Below are 25,128 nucleotides of genomic sequence, written 5' to 3' on the forward strand. Positions count from 1 at the left end.
GTGCAGCTGTGTCCGCTCAGGCTACAATGGCCAAGACCGTGGATCTAAAAACGTTCCTAGAGTCTTCACTGAATGAGATTTTTAAAGCCACGGTGAGCGACATCCTGGACTCAGTCGACCGGACACTGTCCGAGTACCAGGGCACAATACAAAGGATCGAGTCTGAAAACGAGGGCCTGAAGCGGCTGCTTTTTGCACAGACAAGCACAGAGTCTGCACCTGGAGGTATGGTGACCTGCTGTCGCTCATGACATGTTAGTTAAAGCATGCCCTGGACCATCATCAGATAGACTTATGTACAAGGGAACCACGTGACACTATACCCATGAACATTTACATGCAAATAATGGAGCTGTGCATGTTTTACAGCTACAACTTCAGCTGATTACTTTACTTCTTTGACTGGAAGCTCAGGTTTAGTTTGGAGACAAAGTTAGACAAGTGAGGTTGAGATGGTTTGATGAGGGATAGTGGATATACTGGACAAAGGATGATGAAGAGCTGGGGCTACCAGGCAGGAGGAAAAGAGGAAGACCTCAAAGGAGAATCGTAGATGTAGTGAAGGAGGACATGGCAGAGGGTTGGTGTGACAGAGGAGAATGCTAGGGACAGAGAGGAAGCAGATGTTCAACTGTGGTGACACCTACAGGGAGCAGCCGGAAGAAGAAAATAAAATATGAGAAGAAAACTGAATCCTCTATCAATTATGAATATTAAACTTAACTTATTTCAACTGTTTGTTGCCAAAAGAATGACTGAATAATTGGCAAAACTGTCCAATTATTTATCAGTAAAGAACACAGCAATTAGTTTCAGTGCCAAAATGTTTATGAGGTAAAAAGCAGATTTTGTGCTAAGAGGTTTAGGCCTTCCCCCAAATAAAATGACCATAATTATAAAATAAACAAACAAACAAACAATAGTTTAAGCAGTTGGATTTATATATTTGTGCATAAAATAGATTTTTGATGCGCAAATTCACCGCACAATGCATTTATAGCCAACGCTGTAAAGGACAATTATGTCTACTGTAATATGTAGTAGTAATACTGTGTATAGTATGGATGCTAATTAGTATAGAACCAGCAAAAAATACAGTACAATGGAAACGTCTTGAGCAACCTATCATTTATTTATATTTTTTGCCAGAAAAAATTGAAAGTAGATGCAGGGATTTATTGAAACATGTGCAAACATAGCAAGAAAGTACTGTTGCCTCACAGCAAGGTCCTGAGTTCAAATCGACCATCTGGCCGGGGCTTTTCAGTGTGCAGTTTGATGTTCTCCCACAGTCCAGAGACATGCAGTCAGTGGGGTTAGGTCAGTTCTACTTACTAATGTATACTATTCATACATTTAGCTGTGTTAAAAGCTGCTGCTTTGCTCATTATTTTGCTTGAAATTCACAGATCTACATGAAGAAGAGGCCACTGAAAACTTCTCAGCTGCAGAATGGGGGAGTCATCCCAATGGTATGTTCAAGGTGTCCATATGCAGCAGTGACAAGAAGAGCGTCAAGAGGAAGAGCAAAGAAAAGATGAGGGGGGAGTTGCCACCTTCAACCCTTTTTCTGCAGACTAACCACACAGTACAGCATCTGTGTGTGAACTCAACAGGTATGGAAACTGGGATATCCATAAAGTCAGATATGGATGAAAGCCAGGCTATTGATCTCTCTCAGGCGTCAGTGCTTCTGAATATGACAATGAAGCCAATAAAAAATGAGAGCACAGAGGTCAGGTGTGACAGTCGTGATGAATACGCACATCAGCAGCCATCCCCGGAGCCCAGGCATGAGTACGGTGGTGATGAAGGCGATGTTAAAGTCACCATTGTTTCAGATCAATACATGCAGGACGGTCAGTTCATAAAGACTGAGGAAGAGGAGCAGAATGGGGACAGTTTCCACCAGCATGAACTGAAGTATGCGTCAAAAAATTACCCAGAAGCAGAGGGGGATTCAGCGGTGGGGACGAGGCATGTGTCTGAGCCAGAAGCAGTGACCCCTAAAGGAGACGATTTACCTGCTGTTCCTGTAGAGGAGTTTTTAGAAGTTTGTGACAACTTTTTGCGTTGTCCCACCTGTCCCAAAACGTTTAGTCGAGCGACCTCGCTCAACATTCACATCAAGACCCACAGCGGCGAGAAGGCTCACAGCTGCAGCTACTGCGGAAAATGCTTCAGCCGGGCCGACCTCCTCAAAGCCCACAAGCGCACTCACACGGGAGAAAGACCCTACAGCTGCAATCTGTGCAGTAAAACCTACGCTCACCCCAGCCAGCTCCGGATACACAAACGCAGCCACACCGGAGAGAAGCCATATTGTTGTTCGCATTGCGGGAAACGCTTCAACGAACACAACCAGCTGAAAGTCCACCTGCGGACCCACACCGGGGAGAGGCCATACGGCTGCCAGGAGTGTGGCAAAACATTCAGCAACGCGGGAAACCTGCGCATCCATGAGCGGATCCACACCGGTGAGAAGCCGTATTGCTGCGCCCAGTGTGGTAAGAGGTTCAATGGCCTGGGTGACCTGAAAACACATTACAGGATCCACACTGGAGAGAGGCCGTACAGCTGCGAGCTGTGCAAGAAGACCTTCAGCCAGGCGGGCCACCTCACCATCCACATGCGGATGCACACGGGGGAAAGACCGTACAGCTGCAACGAGTGCGGCAAGAAGTTTACAGTGGCCAGCAGCCTTAAATTGCACCAGAGGACTCACACGGGCGAGAAGGAGTACAGCTGCTCATACTGTAGCAAGAACTTTAGCAGGTCCGGTCACCTGAAGAGACATGAGCTAGTCCACACCAAGGAGAAGATCTTCCTCTGTAGTCAGTGCGGGAAGACCTACACTGACCAGTCCTCCCTGAAGAAGCACCTGAAGATGCACGTAACAAAAGAGCAGGAGGCTCAGAGTGAAGGAGACACGTGTCGGGCTGAAAGGAACTCGGACCGACCCGCAGCCTCAGAGATGCTTTCAGACACCCTTAGAAATTAAAACTGTAGGAGGTGAGTCATTTAAAAACTGACAATGAGTGCTGTATGTGACTGTAGTCAATGCGATAATGGTACACTTACAAGCTTTTTTAGGGCTTTTTAAGCACATCTAGCTGCCTACTTCTGCAGACGGAGTTTGAGTGTACTACATGTAAATGAGGTGCATGAGCTGTCACCTTTTATATCTCAGCTTAGGGGGAATTCCAGTGAAAGGATGTGAGACAAGACGCTGAGTAAGTGGCGGATTTCTAACTTGATCAGAAAGCAGAAAAAAAACTTGCATTTACATAAGCAACAGAGCCAGTTGTGACTTCAGGTGCCAAAGTCGTCTAGAGCCACTAAGCACAAACTCCTAATGTAAATGCTGTACTGCTAGTGTCTCATAAATTCTCCATCTATTGAAAAAACAAAATCCAGTTCAGGGTTGCAAGGGCGCTGGTCACGACTCCATCACTTGGCTTATCATAATTTAAAAACTTAAAATGTAATAGAAAATAAAAGCCAAACTATCCGGCCTGCAGATTTGAACACACCGCCCTCTCTAGGATCATATATGTTGACCATATATGAATGCTTATAAAACAATAATATTGTTACATTGTCATAATATGGTTGTAATAAAGGAAAAAATGTGCATATAATAATCTTATAGTATTTCTTACTGGTGCTTGTCACATAAATATAAAGATTTTAGATGGTCTTTAAAAACTACAAACATTCTTAGTGTCGTTGCACTGAGGGATCTTCCAGGATTGTTGATCCAGTTTTCCAGAGAGTTGATTGGTCAGTGGAGTTTGATCTGAAAGATTATTCCCTCTGGAGTTACCGTAGTGATAAACCCCCAGTGATATACCCCCGTTAACCACGTGTTTCAGCATGAACCCCGTTAATGCTAAAACACAGGGTTAATCCTGAAGTTACCTTGATAAGCCCAAGTCCTGCTTCATTGTATGAACCTCTAAAGCCTCATCTGCAGAAAAAAAATCTATCATTTAATTCTGGCATGAAAACAACAGACTGAAGGTTTCTTCACAGTACTGCAGTACTGTGAGCTGTGGTTAAAAGCTCTAAAAAGCCTGTAAGTGGAACTGAAGTTAACATTAATTTGTGCAACTACTGATACTGGTGTGTGTGTGTGTGTGCGTGTGTGCGTGCATGTGTGTGTGTGTGTGTGCGTGTGTGCGTGTGCGTGTGTGTGTGTGTGTTTCAGTGCAATACACTGTTGTCCAGTCTGTGCTGTATTAATGTATTGTCAATGGAAGAAAATCTGTTTCCTTTGTAGCCCTGTCTGTCATAACACACTGTTTTTTTTTAATGTACCTCTATGTTACCATTATGGTGACTTGTTTTTAAAAATGCTTTACTTTGAAAGACAAATTATTGACTTTGTTTAAGACACTAAGTCGTTGCTACAAGATTAACTTCAACAGTGGCTCTGTCTAAAATTTTTAATTTAACCAGAATAACACTATAATTATGTCACTCACAGGCACATTCACTTAATAATAAGCAGCGTGGTCAAATTAGATTAATTTAATGCTGTATATAGCTTTAACTATAGAGTTAGCACATGATCCTTTGACCTGAGAGGAATGTATCTGTGTAATAACGTCACTAAAAGAATGTTTCTATAAATATTGTAACTGTTTTGTAAGTCATGCTGATCTTAGAGGATTAGCTTAGGCTTGCTAACAGTTACATTACGGCTGGGTAAAAGCCCATCTTCATGATTGTTGTGGTACCTGCTTGTTGTATATCAGTTTATATGAACAGATTTGTCCGCCTGTGTGCTACTTAAAGCCTGTTTGTGTAATCTGTGTCTAAATTAAAGAGATGCATTAACGAAAACAGATTTTCATGTTTTATTGAGCTTTTATACGTTTAAAAAAAAGCACAAAAAACACAGAAACATTCAAACGCATTCAGTGCACGATGAAAATAAAACACACCACAGTGTGGTATTCAGATTGTGGTAAGGTGAACTGATTTTACTTTCACTGAAGTGTCTCATGCATTGATAGGTATGTAACAGTGCTAGAATCCAGGTGTGCAATGCTTGCAGAAACATAAAGACTGGGCTGTAAGCGCAGCTAGAGTGATTTCTACTAAACAAATGTGAGAAAATTGGAGCTTCATTTTTGGATTTTAATACATTTAGAAAAAAAACCCGCCTAAGAGTTACTGAGTGTAGGTTTTACTGATAATTTAAAAAAAAAAGTTTATTTTAAAATCATAAAATAAGGAGCCTTGAATAATTAGATAATAGCTTCTGTGCAAAATGGTTACACATTCCCTGTCTTCTAGGTTCAAGTCCTTTCAGCCATTGTGGTGGCAGATTTCTTTTCTCGTGTATTAATCACATATTTAATCATATCACATTAGTTACAGTAATATCACTTTCTCACTTTACTATAGTAAGAGCACTCCATTGTAATGGGAGACGTTAAACAGATAGTGGGACTCCTTCTGCTTATCAGGGATCAAGCAGAAAACAAGGTCATAATTGGCTCTGTGAGGGAGGAGGTATAGCCCCCCCCCGTGAGAGGGCCAACATGTAAGAGTTTGTGGAATGTTCTTTGTCTGTGTCTCTGTATATAAGATGTTAGGGCGGTGGCCACAATTCAGATGGACCTAGTGTTTCACTGGGATGCTCTCTCCACATTGCAGTGCGTTTACTAAACCCACTTCAAATCAAGCTCACTGGGTGTGTTGCAGGTTATTGTTAGATTTTCCACAACACCATCAAATGTTCCACTGCTGCTACCAGTATCAAGTATTTGTGTGAATTTAAAGGGAAGATCATGGCACCGTGAATTTTAAGGGAGGCTGCATGTGAAAATTTATCATCTTTATGAAAGGGATTTATGACCTGTTGCCTCATCGCGGTCAGACTGCAGGTATCTGAGGTTTGAATATGTAAAATATTGCCAAAAGGAAGCGGCGACATCATCTCACCAACGTGTACTCATATCTGTCCACCATTGTTTTTGCCTGATTTCCAAACATGATATTTTATCGCTGGTGTTCCTCGTTGCCTTAAATGCAATTAGTCTCTGTTGTCTGCGCTCATGTGCATTAGATTCCTTGTAGTTTGCGACTCAAACTGAGGACATGGCTACACGCGAGGACGAAAAGGGCATGCATGTTTATTTAATCAGATATATAAAGAAATAGGTGTGCATGGTTTTCTTTTAAAAAATTGAATTAAAGAAAATGTTACAGTGGCAGAGTGAAATCACATAAAGTGTCACAGCACACCTACTGACAGCACCCACTGTAACTGCTGTTTGAGGGTGTCACTAACTAACCTCTAAGATACTCATTCCTTTATTAATTATCCTATGAAATCTAGTAAAATAACAATGATTTTTATAACTTCCCACAGCCCTTAAAGATGTATTATTTCAGAGCTATCTGTAGGTCTGACCTTTCTTGTTAATTAAACCAAGAACTTCAAAATTCTGGGGTCTTGTAGGGCGCTTAGATCTATTTACCTCATTGGTAAATGTTTCATTAATCATAATTTTCAACATGCAATCAAGCAGGAGCAGTACATTTGTTCGAATACATCCAACATACATGTAGCCCCGCTGGATTTAAGTGTTGCTCCTCTGGCTGCAGGTGATGCTCCATGGCAGCCCCTCCTTGGACAGATACAGCACAGGCTGAATGGTGCTGCTGAAGTCCATCAAGCCGAAGGCGATGTAGTGAATATAGCAGCGAAACACATCGGGGGAAAAGTACTCTTTGAACGGGAAGAGTGCGACAGGTGGGAAGTAGTTGAACACTATGATGGCCAGGATAATGAGGACCATCTTGAAGGCTTTCTTCTTCACGGGATGCATGGCATCTCCGCCAGGCCGCGACTGCCTCAGCACCCAGAGGATCGCTACGTTGCAGTACACCATGAAGGCGAACGCTCCGAGGATCATCACCGTGAAAACCTTGTCGAAGTTAACGATGTTTCCTGCGCATTTGGCAGCTGCGTAGACCAGAATGATCAGCCAGACCACAATGGCCAGGACTGCCCTGTGCAGACGGTCTTTGAGCTTAGTGAAGATGATGGGGTGGACCACGGCCATGTAGCGGTCCAGGCAGATGCAAGAAAGGAAGAGGGGCGAGGAGTCTTTGATGCCGTAGAAGAAGCGCAGGACGTACCAGGTGCTGGTAGTCGTGGTGAGGAAGACGAGGTTTACGAGCTCCAGGGGAGGGATGAGACAGAAGAGGACGTCCAGAACTGCCAGATGAAGGATGAAGATGTCAGAGGTGGAAGAGTCGCGTTTGTTCTTGTGGATGAGCCACAGCACCGTGACGTTGGCTGGGATGCCTAGGAACATGTTAGTGAACTGCATGCTCAGATACCAGATAAGTACGGCAGGCATGTTTCTGCAGGACTCATACACTGTCTTCTCAACCGCAGTGGAGTTGAGCGGTCTGTGAGAGATGAAGAGCAGAGACGAATTGATGTAGAAAACCTCCATGACCTCTCAACTAGATCAGAAAGGGAAGTATTGAGAAGATGTGCAAAGATCTGTAAGATAAGAGGCCAGCAAGGCCCGTTAGAATCAAGAGTCAAGCAGGAACACAGTATTGAAGTGTTTCAGGGTGATGGTTGGTAGAGGCGAGTTGACATAGAGCTGTTGCTATCCTACTGCTGCTTTAACATTTTACTTTACTGTGTCTCTTTAAGCTTAAGTTATGTGTGGCTAATTTTGTTGCTATATTGGGAGTTATACTGTCACAATACATGCGTTTGCATTTACAGCAGCACGGCACCTATTTTTGTATTTTTGACACTTGAGCCAGAGATAAATGAACGCGTGAAGAATAACCTCTTCAATACCCAAGTGAACATCCTGATGCTGCAAGTAAAACTGAAGTCTTATTTAATTTTTTTTTTTACTAATAACAGCTGGCTAATGTTAGAAATATCATAAACAGAATGAGTTACAGCTGATTAATTCAGTAATGATACACCTCTCACCCTTTATTCATATTGTTATGAACAGAAATCGTCTTACCTTTCAGCCTCTTTTGCCTTTAACTGTTCAAGTATGACACCCTCAATAGCCTCGCAACCTCATATACAAAGTTTTTACACCCCCCCACAGAGCTGTGACGAGACTGTGCATAATATTATCAAACGTTCAATAAACAGCTGCTGGAATTGTGTGTGTGGGTTTGTGCATGTTTCCATGCACCACACCATTTCTATTTGTGGCATGTAAATGTGCAGCCTAAGCTGAACAGAGCTCCATTTCATGTAGAACAAAAGTGCTCATAAAGGTTGCAGCGCTAGCCAATGAAGAAAACATGGCCACCAAGACTTATGAGCTAACACAGGATGCAGACACTTAAGCAAAACTGTTTCTACTGTAATCTAGCGATCAGGAGTTACCGGGTGCTCACCTGATTAATGTCTTCCTGAAGCGGCTGGTGCCCAAAATCTCCACGAATCATTCATGTGTCTCCTGTTTACCTCTAAATGATTAAGAAACATATGAAGGAACATGAGCCAACACTTCGGGGATCATCCAATCACAGCGTGGAGATGAGGGCGTGGAGGCTGAGGCTTTCCCTCTGGATGCCACGATGTCTTTTTGGGCCCGCGTGCACCACCTTTAAAATTAACACTGACAAAACTAACGCAAGTAATTTCTCAAATGGGTGAAAGGTAGTTGAAGCGGTTTGAAATAAACAGCTAAAGGGAAAAAAAAAACAGGTTAAAACAAAGATTAAGGGAGGAGCAGATGTTGCGGCAAGTCGTCATCCATTCACAGCGATTGGCAATGATGCAACAAACTAATGGTGCCTGACGGAAAATCGGCAGTAAACAACTGATGCAACAGTCCAGAAAAATCACTTCTGATTGGTGTAACATGTGTAACAGGTTACATGAGACTGTCAGGTTTCACGGTGTGATGTCTACCGGGTGGGTTATCAAGCACGCCAAATGGGGGACGCGTCCCTATTCCTACTGAAATACTGCACGTCACCTCACGCAGTGATTCACAGTTACACCATGAATGCTTTGAGGATCTATGGAGACCTTTGATGTGGAGGATTACAGAATTACCTCTCAGGTGACCTTTGACCTTTTCGCAACTAATCACAATTAATTTAAAAGACTGCTGTGAAGTTTACAGTCTCTGAATATGTAAATGCCTGTAAATCATTCTGTCAGTCCCTTCATGGCGTCCTGCTCGTTTATAGCGTTTCATTGGTTTGGGTTGTTTGAACAGCTTTACAAGGTGCCTGCTGAGGTTTGCTTACCTTTGAGTTTGAGTGTGTGTGTGTGTGTGTGTGTTGTTGTCAGGTATACAGGAGGTGTTTCTCCCTCATGAAAGATGGAAGATTTCCACAGGTTTGCTCTGATACTCTATCATCGGAAAGAACAAAAGCAGATGGCAATGAAAGCAACATGTCAGCTGTTTTCTGAATCCAGACACTTTTTGTGGCTTCACATAACTTTTAAATGAATATTAGTGTTTTTCATCAAGTTCAAAGACTCTTACCTTGGTCATATTGTAGAGCATAATCCTTTATATCTATGCTGTTCCTGTGCAGATAATGATCACACTGATATCCCTCATCGGTGTCAGTTGTCGGTGTCGACGGTGACTCGAGTATAAGTTAGACTTGGCGAGCCTCCTTGTGCGCACACAGACCTGTCCAGGAACAGCGTGATTTTCCACATCTGTTGCATCGTATGACCATCTGGCTGCGAGCAGTTTGACATTAAACGTCACACTGAGTTACATTGTTTGGACCGCCAAGGTTTCGCAGTCCATGACAGTGCAGCGTCTTTATAAAGTATTTTATTTACAATTTTTTCTAGGAGAAAATAGTGTGAATTGGGAACAACTTGTTAGAAGGATCACATTCATTCTTTAACAAAGCGTGAACTCTCTTAGGCAGCTTTCCTGTATTTTGTTTAAATAGTTTTCTGGAATAGTTTTCCAGGCTTCTTCAAAGCTCTTCTTTGGATGTTGGATGCCTTTTGTTCTGTTCTCTGTCCACATGATCCCACACTGCTTCAATAATGATGAGGTCTGGGCTCTGGGGAGGCCAATCCACGAATGCTTCACTGTTTTTCTATCCAGTTATATTTGTACTGCATTTGCTATGTGTTTGGGATCATTGTCGTGCTAAAAAATGAAGCCATTGCCAATAAAACGTTTTCCAGATGGTATTGCACAGTGGATCAGAATTTGACGGCACTTTTCTGTGTTCATAATTCTGTAGATTTTCACAAGATCTCCAACACCTTTGACTGAAATGAAGCCAGAGGCAGAGCCTCCACCTGTTGTCACTGGTTTTCAGTCCAGTTTTTGTGATGTTTGGCATACCTCAGGCGTTTCTCCACCTTTCCACTGAAGCTATTTCTGAAGTGCTTTCAGTGAACAGTAGATGGATCCACTGAAGGTCTAGATAGCCTGCATTTGTATAGCGCTTTTCTAGTCCCTAAGGACCCCAAAGCGCTTCACACTACATTCAGTCATTCACCCATTCACACACACTGGCGATGGCAAGCTACATTGTAGCCACAGCTGCCCTGGGGCGCACTGATAGATGTATCGCTCAGTCCTGTGTCAGGTCTTTGTCTTATTTATTAAGGTAATGAACTTTAGATACTGTACGTTTTCAGTAGATAGGATTCATTTTATTCCTCGTGGTTCTTTTTTGTCCTCCACTTGGACAGACTGCACACCACACTGAGATATGCCAAGTTTTCAGTTAATAGCTCTTTGGGAATCAGCTTGTTGATGCACAAATACTGTTTTATGCCTGTCAAACTGTGCTATCTTTGGCATTTTTTGCAGATTGAACTAAAGACATGGAAATAAATCATGCATTTTTGCAACAGGCTGCTAGTACCAAAGTTATGTGTAGACACAACAATGGTTCCTCCCTTGGATTAGGTTCCTTTAAATGATGCTCAGTTGGTCCCAAGGGGTCCAAAGTGCGCCAAGAAAATATCTGCCACACCATTACAGCACCACAAACCTAAATATTCATGTACGGTGCAACAAATTCTGACCCTACCATCCAAATAAACACCAGAAACCAGAAAAAAAAAAAACACACCCCATTTAAAGTCACTTAAATCCTCTTTCTTCCCTATTCTGAAGTTCAGTTTAAACTTCAGCAGATCATCTGGATCGTGTCTACATGCATAAAGGCAGTGAGTTGTTGCCATCTGTGGGAGAAGTGCAAATGTGTTGCATTAATTACATCAGGTAATCATCACTAACAGCCAACAAGGGAAATCTCCTGGAATTATGACCAGAATTAACAGCACAATTCACAGCAGAGCTAAACGGGTCAGATTATCCTTGAATATCAGTTCTACTTGAGTTTTTCTTTTGTAAAGATATTTAACTGCTTTGTCGTGTAAATTGCAATTGCAGTTCGTGACTAGCAAACTGCATCAAAATGTGGGAGCAGAAAAAGAGAAGCAAGACCACAGAGCTGCTCATCTTTTCTGATATAGAGACTAGCTGATATTGCGTTTGCATCAGCATCCACATTTCTTTTAAATAAGCTTTGTTCACACTGAAAGATAATCGATATGAAAAGAGCTCAGATTCAAACAACTATCATTCGTTTGTGTCATATTGTGCTGTTTTTATAATGTTTACTCTTTAATTTAAGTGTTTAGCGTCAGCAAAGCTTGTGGGAAAATGCATCTCGAAGAACCACAGAACCAGTGTCATCGCTGTCATGTTTATTTCTGACATTTAACCTGAAGTCCTCTCAATAGAAAGCAGAAGGAAAAAGAGTTTCACACATCATGCAGTTTGAGCAGCAAGAAACATACAATCAAACAAGTTGGGGCTGGACACCCACACGGCACAGAAACTGTTATACGCAGACATCCCAGCAGTACCATACAGTTGCTATTAAACCATAATGTGTTTAATTATTTCTATTTCCACCCACAAACTAAACAGTACTCCTGTAAACTTGCAGACTGCTGGTAAAAGGGGAAACATAACAGGACAAAACAGGGTTTTCACATCTGTGCTAGCGTTTTAATCTCTAAGATTCAAAGTGAAATCTTTTCAGAGAATAGAGTGATTTAGTATAGTTCCCCCACCTGGCTTCTAAATCCTAAAATCTGATCCCTCAGGTCATCGAGGCAGGTCCTCCAGGGGTGTCCTGTGGTGTCTGGCACCAGATCGTTTGAGCCTCTGTGGATCAAGTTGTCCTAGGGCTGTTCGATATAACGATATATATCGGATGACGATATAAAAACATCTATCGTTTCATTTTACGCTATCGTTTGTTTCGTGGTGTCGCAAAATAAACTTTACGGCAATATTTTTTCATCATTTTGATGGTCACTGTTGTGGCTATATTAATTTCTTAAAGTTCTCTCTTTCTCTTATATGTAATATAACCACAGTACGGACGGACAAGCGCCTGTTTTTATGCGTTGTGGTTAACAACAACGACGGTAACAGCATCGCGTGTCCGCTTGTTTATGTTCCACATAAACCTTTCACAATAAAGCTCAAGATCCTGTTGAGACTTTTCAAAATAAACTGAATCACGTGAAAGAGCAGATTATTTACGGATGAGAAGTAAAAAAGAGCCGCCAGGTGCTAAAAACTAAACCGTAGACTCAAACGTTAGAACAGGCTTTTCCCCGCAGCACGCCGTGTAATAAATACTCACAAAGAAAACGGCGGCCTTTACAACTTATGTCTAAAAATGTATAGTTTCATGCATCGGTTAAAACACTCGACTCCAGCTACATGACGCGCAGCTGGAAACACTTCCCGCAAGTCGAGCCGCCCGAGATTCACAGAATTTACAGAAAATGTTACATTTTTGTGATTTATATCGTTATCGGACGATAGAATTCTTATATTGGGATATGAGATTTTGGTCATATCGCACAGCCCTAGCTTGTCCTGCATCAGCGAGGCTGGAAGCCAGATGTCTGCCATTCTCTTCAGCTGCGTTCGCAGGGTGGCAGGCTGCTGCTATCAGTTTGACCATCAGGAGTGTTTAAGCAAATGTTATAAGTCAAAGCAACACCAGCGCAAATTCTAGGGAATAATATTTCCCAACAGAACACTCCATTGTATCGAAGTGATCAGTGCTTCTTTTGTTTATCTGTATTACTGGGTTTTTTTCTGGCAGCAGCTTTTCCGAAACATTCACCATCTACTACGTTCATGCTCCGCAGCTTTCTTCCACATGCAAACTTCCAAATTTCCCTAATCCACCTCTGCCTCTCATTGGATAGTAGGCTATCCTTCCATATTTTTTTTCTCCAGTCTTTAAAAAAAGATAATAACATTCAAAAATTGAGGAACATTTAACATGCTACTATGAAATACAAACCGCTCTTTCATTAATTCATCTCTGTCAGCTTTTGAAATCAGGGAAACGTGCTATTAAGGATTTATTTACATCAAAGGGGAGAAATACTGAAAGTCGGGGACACAGTGTTTCTTATACAGATTGAAATAAAAGTACCAAACTTAAAAAAAAAATGTATGTAGGTCACAGCAAGTGTATCCAGCTAATGATTTGTTTTCCTTGTTTAAGAGTATGGCGTTTTATTCCAAGAGAAATGTCTCCTCCCTGCCACTTCCACTGTCCAATAGCTTCTCAAACCGCTACTTAAGGAGCGATGGTGGACTCCCGGTGAATGTAAACGTTCTCGTTATTTGTTTGTTGTGCAGTGGAGATCCTCTAATCCTGCAAGAAATGGAGTGATGGGACCATGAGCCTCAAGTTTCTAACCCTACCAGGAGTGTTACTGCAGTACTCGTACAACGAGAAGTAAAAAAAGAAAAAAAAAAGAAAACGGATTTAGACAAGATCAGGGTTAGGATCAGGAGCGCTTGCATCTAGCAGCAGTGCGTGGTTTGATTTGGGTTGGAGTGCTCCCATTTATGGCTAAATGTGCATCACTGTCCTGAACGGGCAGCTGGGTAAACAGGAGTCAGTTTCAGATTACCGGCGTGCTGATATGACATCATCGTGTTGTCTCCTAGCTGACGTTTGGTGTTGGGTGGAGTTTCTTTTTTATTTCTTTTTTTTTCAGATAAAGGTGGAATCCAAGGTGCTTGTGTCTTGTGCACTGCGGGCTCGGGCCTCAAAAAGCTGCTTTATCAAAGCAGACTTCTCCTGCTCCAGCTGGGTGATCCGCTCGCTTTTCTCCGTCACCTCCTTAAAGAAAAGGTAGAAGAGAAAATAAGTGTGCAGGCTTAAAAAAAACAAACAAACAGTATGTTTGGTTGGTTATTGGTGACAGATTAAATATATAAAACCTGCGTGAGGAGGCGGTTCTGGTCCTTCAGTCTCTGAATGGCTTGTGGAGGAGCTGGAGCAGGAGGCTGGGCGTTAGCTGAGAGAGCTGCTGTCTGAGCGCCGCTGGAAGGAAATGGCTGCTAAGAAACGAACAGGAACCTGTTACACTTCAGCTCTGCCACAGTGTGTCACAGAGTAACAAAATTAACATGTTGAACATTAACCTGGCTTCCCTTTAACTGCTTTGCCTGCTTCAGGCTATTTATTATTATTTTGAGAAATATTTACTGCATTCAACATTTCCAGGTAACAAAAAGAAAAGAGATACTCTGAGTAGGACAAAATTAGGTTTTAAATACATTCCACTTATTTTTATTTAATTTCTTTCATTTGATGTCATTTAATAAAACTCTGATAATGCCGAGACCCACGTGCTTTATTACAGCTAAATGATTATAAGCATACTGTTTCTCAGGTTTTGTGACTCTCGGGGATTTTATTCTAAAAAATGCTGATTCTTAACCCCAAGTCTTTCATTAGAGTAGCAAATATTCAGGCCTGGTAGGGTTGTGGTTGGCTTATTACAAACACATACATTACAACATTACACAATTTACACAAGCTGACATTGCACTTTATCTACAGACAACAGAGAAAGACAATATTGAAACCCCACATAAAGAGTTCCTCAGGAGCTGGGCGTGCTAAGCATGTTCTGGCTATTGGACATTTTGAAAAGGTCGAGAAAAGTTTAAATCCAAACTTAGGGGTTGTAATTAGATTACACTAATAAATCCCAAATCATTAGCAATGCCTGACTCTGCTTAAATCCTAAAACAAAGAAAAACAAAAGATAAACTCACCATTCCCGTGCAGGAAATAAGCTCATTAAGGCAGCGGTTGGCTTCTTGTAATTTGGGAATGAGAGCATTCATGCGACTCTGATTGGCTTCTGTGAAAAAATCCTGCAAACGAGAGAGCATGAAAAAACGATCAGGGTGACATTCAAGCATCAAGAGAAAGAAAGATCCCATGGCAAGCTGGGATGGTGACTTGACAAAGCATTTGTAAGCTCAGGTCAAAAATTGTGTCCAATCAGGTAAAAGTGCTTGAAAAACAGTTGCAGAGACATAAACCAAGCCTTGTTACATATTTTTATTTTGTCTGAGGTAACTGAATTACTCTTCTCCTGCCCTTAAATTATCAGTTTCCTGCATTTCTCGCTCACATTTACAAGCAGTGACTGGAAAGGCTATAGCAGAAAGTTGTATATAAAAGATGGAAGTAGTGCCTTAAACCTGCATTCTTTCTAATGGCCAGCAGGGGGTCACTTCTTTTTGTATGTAGCAGCCATTCCCAAACTTCACACTGCTTAATCCGCCCAACCTTAAAACTGAGACTCTGTGGAAAATAAAGCATTTCCTATGTGTCCTCATTCATTAATCCTGATGATTTTCCATCAACAGCCTTACTTTCCCATTTAAATTTCTTTCAAGCTAATAACAAAAGATAAGACAAGTTTAAGATCAAAAATTGGTCAGAAAAATGAAAAATCACTTTTAGATACTAACGTTTTTCCCCCCCCAGGATTTCAAAAGAAAAACATAATGGGGGAAAAATGTATATATGTATATATCAGCTTGTGCTACTAGTTTTTTTTAAGTTGCCATTTTTAACATTATGAATTCCTTTGTATTTATATATTTTTTTAAATCTTAAATTCTTATATAATCTTATATATTTTATTATTCATATTATTGTTGTTGTTGTTGTTATTATTATATTTTTTAAAAAAAACTTTTAAATGACCCCTCACCCCACCTCCAGTACCATTACAGCCTACCACTGTGAAAGTGACTTTGATTTATTTGCTCAGTAAGCACCAGGGTTTTAATAGTTTTGCAATTTTCATTAGTTTTTATTTTTATTTAGTTTTGACTTCAGATTTTCAATTTTATATCAGTTTTAATTAGTTTTTACCAATTGTTTGCTAGTTTAGTTTAGTTTTTATTTTTTTGAAAATCCTTAGTTTCAGTTTAGTTTTGATTAGTTTCAGTTATAGTTTTAGTTGTGTTTGCAATAATTAAGTGCAACAAAATCCCAGTTTCATCATATCAGTCATGCTCTTCTGCTTATCCTTGGGTATGTTGCTATTCCAGCTACCATACCCTGCACTCTGGACAGGTCGCCTGTCTGTCGCAGGGCTAACACGCAGAGACAGACAACTCACATTCCCACCTATGGGTTCTTTAAATAAATAAATAAATAAAGGCAGATGAACAACCATTGATACCAGGCAAATATAAAATTTATATCTTGGCCCCAATGAGACTTAACTCTTGCAGCACCGGGTGTTCGTAATTTTGGTTCAAGTGAATTGATAAACCTTTTGAAGGCAATTGACTCACACAGTTATGTAGATATCCCCGTCCTGTTGTCTCGGGATGCATCACGCTGCCTGCCTGGGGTTAGCTTCTGTTTTCTGGGGATGAGGTTTGAGTGCGCTCCCTTACCTTCTCAAGGTAAGCTAGGTTAGCCTTCTTGTGTGAGCTTTTCAAGTGCACTTTAAGGTTTGTGGGATTTTTTTCCCCTTTAGAAATGTCCCTCATAATTTGTCTCTTTCCACTACAAGACACTTGCTTTATCCAAAACACAGTCATATTCAAAGTAATCCCAAATTGGACTCTGGCGCTTTCTCTCGACTTTTCCTGACATGATTCTGCGCGTGGACGGAGCAGCAACACAGACGACTCGACTAACGTACTGCCACCTGCTGGCATAATGAGACACAGCAAGAAAAAAATCTGGACACTAAACTTCATTTTCACCCTTGACTATTGTATGACACGCACACATCAATGAAAACTAAACACATTTTTGCTATAAATTCAGTTAATTTTAGTTAGTTTTGTGAAAACTCATTACAGTTTTAGTTAGTTTTCCTTTTTTTGTTTTTATTTTTATTTCCGTTAACGAAAATGTTTTTTCACTTATAGTTTTCGTTATTTCGTTAGTTTTCGTTAACGATAATAACCTTGGTAAGCACTTTCTTTTACTCTGTGACTAACAATGCACTACTAAATTAGTGACTTCAAAAAAGGATCAGATGTTAGCCACATCCATCTTTTATATACAGTCTATATAAATGACTGAAAAAATGTCATACTTCTGTGACACGAGGTGAGCAAAGTTGATTAATTAATAACTGATTTGAAGCAAAGTCAAATCATATCAAAGCTGCAGTAGGCAGAAATAAGAAAATAAAGACTCCACCATCATCCTGCAGATTACTATAAGCCCTTCAATTAAAAAAACAAATAAATACAACATTTCAAACCCAACTTTCTGACATGAAAGTCTTCTCTTTAATCAGCTCCATCACTATGTCTATTATTTATATTCACATTTTTATTCATATCATGAAATCACAGGAGTTGCCTTAAGGTGCTTTATATTGAAAGGTAAAGACTTTACAATGATAGAATACAGCCTTTTGTACTTTTTCTAATGCTTCATAATATTCAGCTGATCTTTTAAGAAATGTGATTCCCTAAAGTCGCCCATAATTAACTAGATTTTCTAAAGCCTGAAATAGTGCACGGTCGTAGATCCCTGTTGGGCAACTTGTGTTAATTTAAAAAAAATAAAATAAAACAAAACATATTGCCTACTTCAATTTTCACGAAGAGCACTCAAACCGTGCAACCTCCAGTTCACACTGAATGCAATATCACAACAAATTACTGAGACAGTCGCAGCCTCATTCTTAGTGTTTTCATTCATTTCACAGACTAACAATTTATAATTGTTTTAAACAATTAGTCCTTATTCTAGATATTTCAGAAGCACCGTCTTGTGATGCAACATGGTCTATAAGTTTTATTTTAAATGCATATCACACATTGTAGCTGTTTCACAGTAGTGTTTGAACTGACCGCACAGTGTGAGCTTTGGCCGATGTGCCGCTGTCTCTCTGTGACATTGTGGATTTGGTCCTGGTACCATTCTCGGGCCCGCTCCACCACTTCCAGGCCCGCCAGCAGGGAATCCTTCTCCTGCTCCAGCTCTTTCATTTGCTTCAACTGCGTGAGTTGAAATTGAAAAGCAGATGTAGGAGAGTGAAAAGAAAGAGGAAGAGAAAAGCTTGGTTAAGAACCTAAACCAAACTCGCCTGAAGTTAATTTCTGGATAGATTCCCCACTGAGACTCTAATGAATGAAAACATTTAAGTTTCGTGACATCACTAAGTGCGCTTTCGAATCAAGATGAAATCTAATCACTGATTTATTTTTATTTTTTTGCCAGCACTCTGCATGGTAGACAAACTCCAGTCCTTTCACAAGGGCATCCGCAGCACGCTCTTTTGTGCTGGCTGAGACAATAGCGCCACACCAATTGTGTGGGACTCTCTCCCATCATGAACAATGTTTAGAGGAGCAATCACCCCCAGCCCTATGGCAACCGCACAGCAACCTAAGAATGGGGTAAACAGCACTTCAGCTATGGCCACCCCAGTGTTTGTGAAAGAGAGACAGAGAGGAAGAGATGTGTGAGAGAAAAAGCATGTTTGTGTGTGTGTGTGTTTGCAGCCCAGCAAGGCTGCAATGAGTTGTGCTGACCAGGCTGTCCATGCAGCAAGCAGCCACAGTCAAGGCCTCACTGTTGGCATTCAGCCACCTGGTGTGTCATCTATGTCTATCTATCCACCCATGGCTCCATCCATCCAGCCAACCCTGCACAGCTCCCTACATTCCACAGATCATCGCTCATACACCAGTAAACATGCGGGAAACACTGCCTGACAACACACTAAAATCCTTCACCAAAACTCACTCTCACTCACACTAAAGTGAGAGTGTTCACAAATGAAGAGGAGAGGAGGGGGCCTCTGATAATGAAATGGTCGGAGGGGGGAGTCCATGTTTAGAATGAAGCACCAGTATCAAATCTCCCAAAGGGTGCAAAAAAGAGAAAATACTCACAGAAGAAGTAGAACAGCAAAAAGCTTAAAGGGTTATGGAAGACTTGTGCTTCCGTGCTGTCATGAATGCACACAAAAGCACAGATTAGATACCAAACTGATTCAAAGAACACAAGGTGTTTTCAAGCTAAAAGTGATAAAAACAAGGATATTTATGAAGACTTATTCTGATCATTTGATTAATTGGCAAGTCTCCTTTCCTGACATATTTAATATACCTGAATATTAAAGAAACTAAGGCAGGAAGTGCATACATTGGTGAAGAAATGGTTTAAAATGGCATGCTGTCAATCAGCTAACTCACATCATTTAGTTACATTTTCTTTAATTAATCAGACTTCTTAGAGACTTTTTAAAAAAAATCATAACCCAAAAAGTCAAACTTACACTCAAACTGTATCAAATCCTCACAATGGAGACACTGTAACCACCAAAAAAAATCTTTGTTACTTTGTAACTTTCTCACAATTTTGGGCACAAAGAAAAACCTCATAAGTACAAATCGTTAATTTCTACTGTCCATTTCAGCTCATACATCAAAAAGCTACTGGGAAATCTTTACTGACGCTGACACAATTAAATACCAATACAAAATCTTCAACAGTGTAACCTTTTCTTTACAAAACCATCTCACAGATAGTCAAAGAGGATAGAGGCTATCTCTCCCTCTCCTTCTCCATCCCTCTCAACCTACTCACCCAGAGGAAAAAGTGCAGGGCCTTGCTGCTGTAGAGGCTACTGCTGAGGGGGATGAAGACGGTAGTGTAGGCCACCCACACAGCCGTTAAAGCTGGGCCAGGCCTGCCAAGCGAGTCCTCTACTTCTACTAGGCCCCTGGGCCCAACTCGGCTCACTACCATCAGGGCAGCAGCGGGCCAAGCCGGCCTGGGGTGGGAGGGACAGAGGGGAGTGAGGGGAGGAGGAGGAAAGGGGCTGGGATAGAGGAAGAAGGAGGGGAGCCGGTCAGTAAATTTCTCCAGACACAGAGGCCAGGGGAAAAAGAAAGACACGGAGACGCTGACAAAAACACGCAAAAGGAAGAGGGAGAAGAGGTGAGCTGGAAAGAGTGGAAAACGTTGAGGCAGGGGGAGAGAGGGAGAGCGAGCGCTGGACCAGAGGGTGGGAGGGGCGAAGTCAGAGGGGGAGGCAGGGGGGCAGAGGGATGGGAGGGGAATGTGTGGGCCAATAGGAGGTGAAGCAGAATAGAGCCTGCTCTGGAAATGTTTTCTAAACTTGTCAAAATAGATATTTGTCTGTTTTTCATTAAGTTTCCACACAGGCCTCAGTCTCTCTATGAAACTCCAGCACAAATAAAACAGTGAAAAGGGCCGCCTGCTAAACTACAACGTGTATATGGCTTAAGGGTCACTGCTTAACTTATCTTTGCTTTTCCAAACAGGCTTAAACATGTAACATTTTCCAGCTGGTCTGTTTATTCCCGTTTGCATGGTAACTTCATAAAAACCTGAAACGAATGTGTTTGTCTGCTTTTCATTCACCAACCATTCCGTAATCCACTCCATTGGAAATGGTATGCCTCCTCTGCTCTTCCCGGCTCCGCCCGTGTCTCCTTGAGCCGCCGGTAAATCCTGTAGCTGATTCACTTTGAGACCTCGGCAAACCTGATTTCACAACACCTAGACAAACGTGAAACAGACAGTTTCAGCATAGCAATGCAGTCTGGCGTGCACTCGGTTATTCCTGATGACAGTGGATTAAAAACACAATACACTGCGCTGTAAAAACATTTGAAAAAGTGACAATCTTGCACAGTAAAGTAAAAATACTCCTATTCTTTGCTGCACTATGACATACTTCTATAATTATTCTTCTTTTGGCTGCTCGCTTTAAGGGTCGCCACAATGGATCATCTGCCTCCATCTCACACTATCCTCAGCATCCTCCTCTGTCACACCAACACTCTGTTCCTCTTGAGCCACTCCTCATTTCTTTCTAGGAAACTTTCTTGTAATTTTTTGTTGTCTTGAGCAAGATCTCTTCAGGCTATTTGAAGGTCTTTCAAATCAAATGTTTTCTTTGGACACTGGCTGCTTTTTTCCAGTTATTTTAAAAGATTTTTTTAATTTATTTATTTAATTGTTTGTCATACTCTGATTTCCAAAGTACTTTCAGATGAAAAACGTCGCATATGAGAATGCATGTTACTCTAACAGTTCACAAAGAGTAAGAAAATGCTTGAACTGATGTATTTGGGCTGCCAGTTTTTACCACAGGAGGGAGCTGCACTCTGTAAATGTGCACTGATGTGGCAGCATTTCTATTTTCTGTTTTATTTTAAAGTGTGCATATGGTCATTGTCCCTTGTGTGAATGCTTATAGGGATGTAAAGCATCTGAGCTGTTTCCTGAGCCTTGTTGGTGCTTCTAAAGCCAGCAGTGTGCAGCACTTTAATGTTTAACAAGGGAAGGACTGACAGAAGACATCGGGTTAGGATTATTTCTTAAAAAAAAGGGACAGACTTTGATTTCAGTCCAAGCAGGTGTAGATCTGCTTCCAGTTACTCTATAGATCTAACAAGGTTTCTCTGCAGTGACAGAGAAGCGGTTCAGGTTGCAAACTGGTTCCAGATTGTCTAATCCGTCACAATCTCTTCCCTTGAGGTGTATCACATTCTTTCACCAATGCTTGAATGTTTGTCTAACAGTAGCAAATTGCAAAACAGTGATGTCAAACTTGAGGCAGTCAAGCCCTTTTTTTTTAAATACTGTTTCTACACTCCATTCAGACAGAGAGTTAATGAAACTCTTGCATCACTGACACTGAATCTGCACAGGCCTGCTTTTTTCCACATGAATAATAATCAGGAATCAGTGAGCGAATCAATAAAGAATCAAAGCTGTGAACTGATTCGACAGCAGCGCTGGTATCAGTCTAATCTAATTAAAAATCATCCTTATTCTTTTGCCCACATCTACTTTAACTCTTCTCCTGGCCTCTATACCTATGAATGTGGAGTTAAGTGAATGTTTTCCTCTTTCCAAGATCATGCTGTCACAGCTGAAGTACATGCAGGTTCACGTTAAGTGGGCACTATCTCCAAACTATTCAAAATCTATATGTACCACATCTCAGTGGTACTCTGTGGTATTTTATCATCATCAGATTTTTAGATTAGAGTGCACAGCTTTCACTAAACCAGGAGACAGAGAAAGACAGAGTGAGTGTCTGGGATATGTGATGAAGTTCACAGCGTTGAGGAGGATTTCACTGCTGCCGTGATTCAGAAAGTCCTGGCCTGTGTGCTGTAATCTGGACTAATCCAACAGGGTTTGGCTGCATGTGAGAGATTACAGCATGAACACTGCTGGTCAGTCTGTATTATGCCCCAAAGTGTGTGGACACATAAGCTGCACACTCTTGCTTTGATGCTTTAACATTTCTGCCATTAATGCGCCATTATATCAGCATGCAAACTTTTGCTGATTTTGGAATCCGGATCGTAGTCAGCACCTAATTCCAGTTCATCCCAGAGGTGGGGTCACAAAGCTGGAAGAACAATGCTGTTTAAAATGTAAGGGTTTCCCTCGATTTCATTTAATCACAGCACCACAAAAGACAAAAAGCAGAATAGACGTATGTGAGTCTTTGCATCTGAGCATGAGTGAAAATCAGAATTCACACTGTTCTCAAATGGTATATGCAACTAAAGCCCTGTGGGCTCAACAGAGAGATGGCAAGAGTGTCACTCTTATTGTAGCTCCGCACAGGCCTGAGTGTACAGATATGATGCAAACTCGAACAGACTCAAGCTGAGTGTATGTGACTATATGAAAGGGCAAAAAAGAACTGTCATTCCATATATGACAGCATGTATATATTTAAGAACTTCACCACAGTAGTGGTGTAAGACCAGAAAGCTAAATACTGAAGACTCGAATGAAACTCTAAATCTCTGTAGTTTCTAACATAATCTCTGACCTATCTTAGGGTTAACGATGGCAATTATTCAACTAAGCACTCGTGACTGCAGCAGACCCTCTGTTTAAGCCATGACATAATGCCATAACGTGCTATCAAAATCCCAGAGACTGTTACTGGACTCTCTTCAATGTTCCCTTTTTTCACATGTGAAAAACCCCAGCTGAATAACAAACAGTGACTTGCAAGAAACTCTGAAGATATTGTGCACTTGTGTGGACATCACGGTTCAGTAGCCCCAGTCAAATTATAATAGGGGAATGAAGAGCGTAGGACTGCAGTGGACATATCAGCTCAGGTTATGCATGCAATGTAAGGACTCATCACAGAAATTTAGTGTCATTACTTCTGAGCCCTGGTGTTCTTAATTAGCAGCTTCTCAGATGCAGATTAGATGCTTTAGTTTTGGAACAATAAAAATCGATTTAGTTAATGCGCCCCCCAAAATATCTGCGAGCACATTAATAAATGATTGTTAATTTTGGTTAAGAAATGCCAGAAATGTCTTTGTTTTACAGACCTCAGATCAATCTCTGCCAGTCAGACTAATTTAAAGCCATCATACTGGACTTTGATAATTATGTCTGGCATTTATTAGTAAGTTATTAACACTTTGAAAGATTCATCGCTCTGGCTAGAAATTTCAGAGGTCGCGGAATTTCATATAATTACATGAAAGCAGCATATTGTGAGTCTTTGCATCTGAGCATGAGAAACAGATCCATAACTGAGCAAATATGGATCTGTTTTCAGTGAGCAGTTATGAGTTGCTGTTATAAATGATGACATAATGAGTCCTGCATGAACTCGCTGCCCCCTCACACACTTGCAGTTTTCTAGTGGCACTTACTTGGTCTCTGGAGCTGTGGAGACTCCAATGCCAGCGACTCAATGGACCTGCCCCTGCTCTGCTGGTGCTGTGCCGGGTTGGTAACATGGCTCGGGTTGGTAACATGGCTCGTGTCGGTGCGGTAACACCCACCCTCTGGAGCGACGGGAATCCGCTCCAAACTCCGCCCGGGTCTATCGAGGCCCGCGCTGTACCGCGCCGGTCCACACGCCGGGTACCCGGACCCTTCCTCCGGCCTGGCCCGGTTGTGCTGAGGGGGTGCCCGGTGCTGCTGGGTGTTCGTTACGTTACTCGGCCCCAGCGGGCGGACCTTGTTCTCAACCCGAGTCCCGACATTGCATTTGGACAGTGGTGCGAGTTTGTGGTGCTGCTTCGGAGCCTGCTGCGGGTGCACGGCCGCCTGGGCCTTGAAGTTGGAGCTGTTCTCCGGGTTGAGCATGGAGTACCGGAGCCCGGCAACAAAGCGCTCAAAAGTGAGGCAGCCGTGCGGTGGTGTGACCCTCCTGAGGCAGCCCAGCACTCCGCCTGGCAGGTCCCGAGTGTCTGCGCCCTGCCAGCGGCTCTCGATCTCTGAGATATGGACGTAGCCCCGACCACCGTCATCCAAAATGTCAAAGAGGGTCCTCAGGCTGTGCAGAAAGGCTTTGGGCAAACCATCTGTTGAATACTCACTTTCTTTGGGCTGCATTTTGGCAGTTTTAAAGCCGTCCGCGGGTCCCCGAAACACCTCTTTCCTCGAACCAGCTCTGCCGTAAATCACTGAAGTCCCGTTCAGCTTGCAGCTCTGGTCAGTCGCGATCAGAGCCATGAAGGTATTGATAGTCCCCAGCTAATCAGTCAAAAACACACTACACGGGTTGCCTAACTGCGTGTAAACGCAAAGATGAAGATACAGAGTGTAAAATAAATTCCCGCTTACTTACTGAGCAAGAAAACATATATGTTCATTAACTTTTATCCCCCAAAACGCCTCCGCTGCATATATTTCGGGAATAACTACCTCCGCCGCTCTGAGATCCATACTTTCCTTTTTCTGCCCAGGACCGCCCTTCAAACGGTTGTGCGCGAGCATCCCGGGACCAGCCAT

The 25,128-nt window shown here is 41.9% G+C and overlaps 2 protein-coding genes across 4 annotated transcripts; one reads left to right on the forward strand and one right to left on the reverse strand.

The window, feature by feature from the left end:
- The first annotated feature begins 11 nt into the window (after positions 1-11).
- Positions 12-4,848, forward strand: LOC101470641 (uncharacterized). Of its 2 annotated transcripts, none has more exons than XM_004538035.6 (2): positions 12-225; positions 1,410-4,848. In XM_004538035.6, the coding sequence occupies exons 1-2, from the start codon at positions 27-29 to the stop codon at positions 2,999-3,001; spliced, it is 1,791 nt and encodes a 596-aa protein (XP_004538092.1). In that variant the 5' UTR covers positions 12-26; the 3' UTR covers positions 3,002-4,848. The 2 variants fall into 2 exon arrangements, with proteins under 2 accessions (XP_004538092.1, XP_012772215.1); XM_012916761.3 differs by lacking the exon at positions 12-225 and adding an exon at positions 233-1,320.
- Positions 4,849-11,711: 6,863 nt separating this feature from the next.
- sapcd2 (suppressor APC domain containing 2) lies at positions 11,712-25,093 on the reverse strand. 2 transcript variants are annotated; one of them, XM_004538027.5, is made up of 6 exons: positions 24,042-25,093; positions 20,756-20,889; positions 18,207-18,353; positions 15,135-15,236; positions 14,292-14,408; positions 11,712-14,190 (listed from the first exon to the last, which is right to left on the reverse strand). In XM_004538027.5, exons 1-6 carry the CDS (start codon positions 24,847-24,849, stop codon positions 14,062-14,064), a joined length of 1,437 nt encoding a protein of 478 aa, XP_004538084.2. In that variant the 5' UTR covers positions 24,850-25,093; the 3' UTR covers positions 11,712-14,061. The 2 variants fall into 2 exon arrangements, with proteins under 2 accessions (XP_004538084.2, XP_004538083.2); XM_004538026.5 differs by having other exon boundaries at positions 14,292-14,411; positions 24,042-25,092.
- Positions 25,094-25,128: the final 35 nt, after the last annotated feature.

Source organism: Maylandia zebra, linkage group LG7 (assembly GCF_041146795.1).
Source record: "Maylandia zebra isolate NMK-2024a linkage group LG7, Mzebra_GT3a, whole genome shotgun sequence".
Taxonomy (NCBI): domain Eukaryota; kingdom Metazoa; phylum Chordata; class Actinopteri; order Cichliformes; family Cichlidae; genus Maylandia; species Maylandia zebra.

What these genes read in the sequence shown, in the direction of transcription:
- LOC101470641 (XM_004538035.6), top strand. Translation starts at nt 27, where the DNA reads ATGGCCAAGACCGTGGATCTAAAAACGTTCCTAGAGTCTTCACTGAAT. An exon ending in CACAGAGTCTGCACCTGGAG is followed by an intron (nt 226 to 1,409) that starts GTATGGTGACCT and finishes TGAAATTCACAG; the next exon opens with ATCTACATGAAGAAGAGGCC.
- sapcd2 (XM_004538026.5), bottom strand. Translation starts at nt 24,849, where the DNA reads ATGGCTCTGATCGCGACTGACCAGAGCTGCAAGCTGAACGGGACTTCA. An exon ending in ATGGAGTGGATTACGGAATG is followed by an intron (nt 18,354 to 20,755) that starts GTTGGTGAATGA and finishes CAACTCACGCAG; the next exon opens with TTGAAGCAAATGAAAGAGCT. An exon ending in AGAACCGCCTCCTCACGCAG is followed by an intron (nt 14,191 to 14,291) that starts GTTTTATATATT and finishes CTTTTCTTTAAG; the next exon opens with GAGGTGACGGAGAAAAGCGA.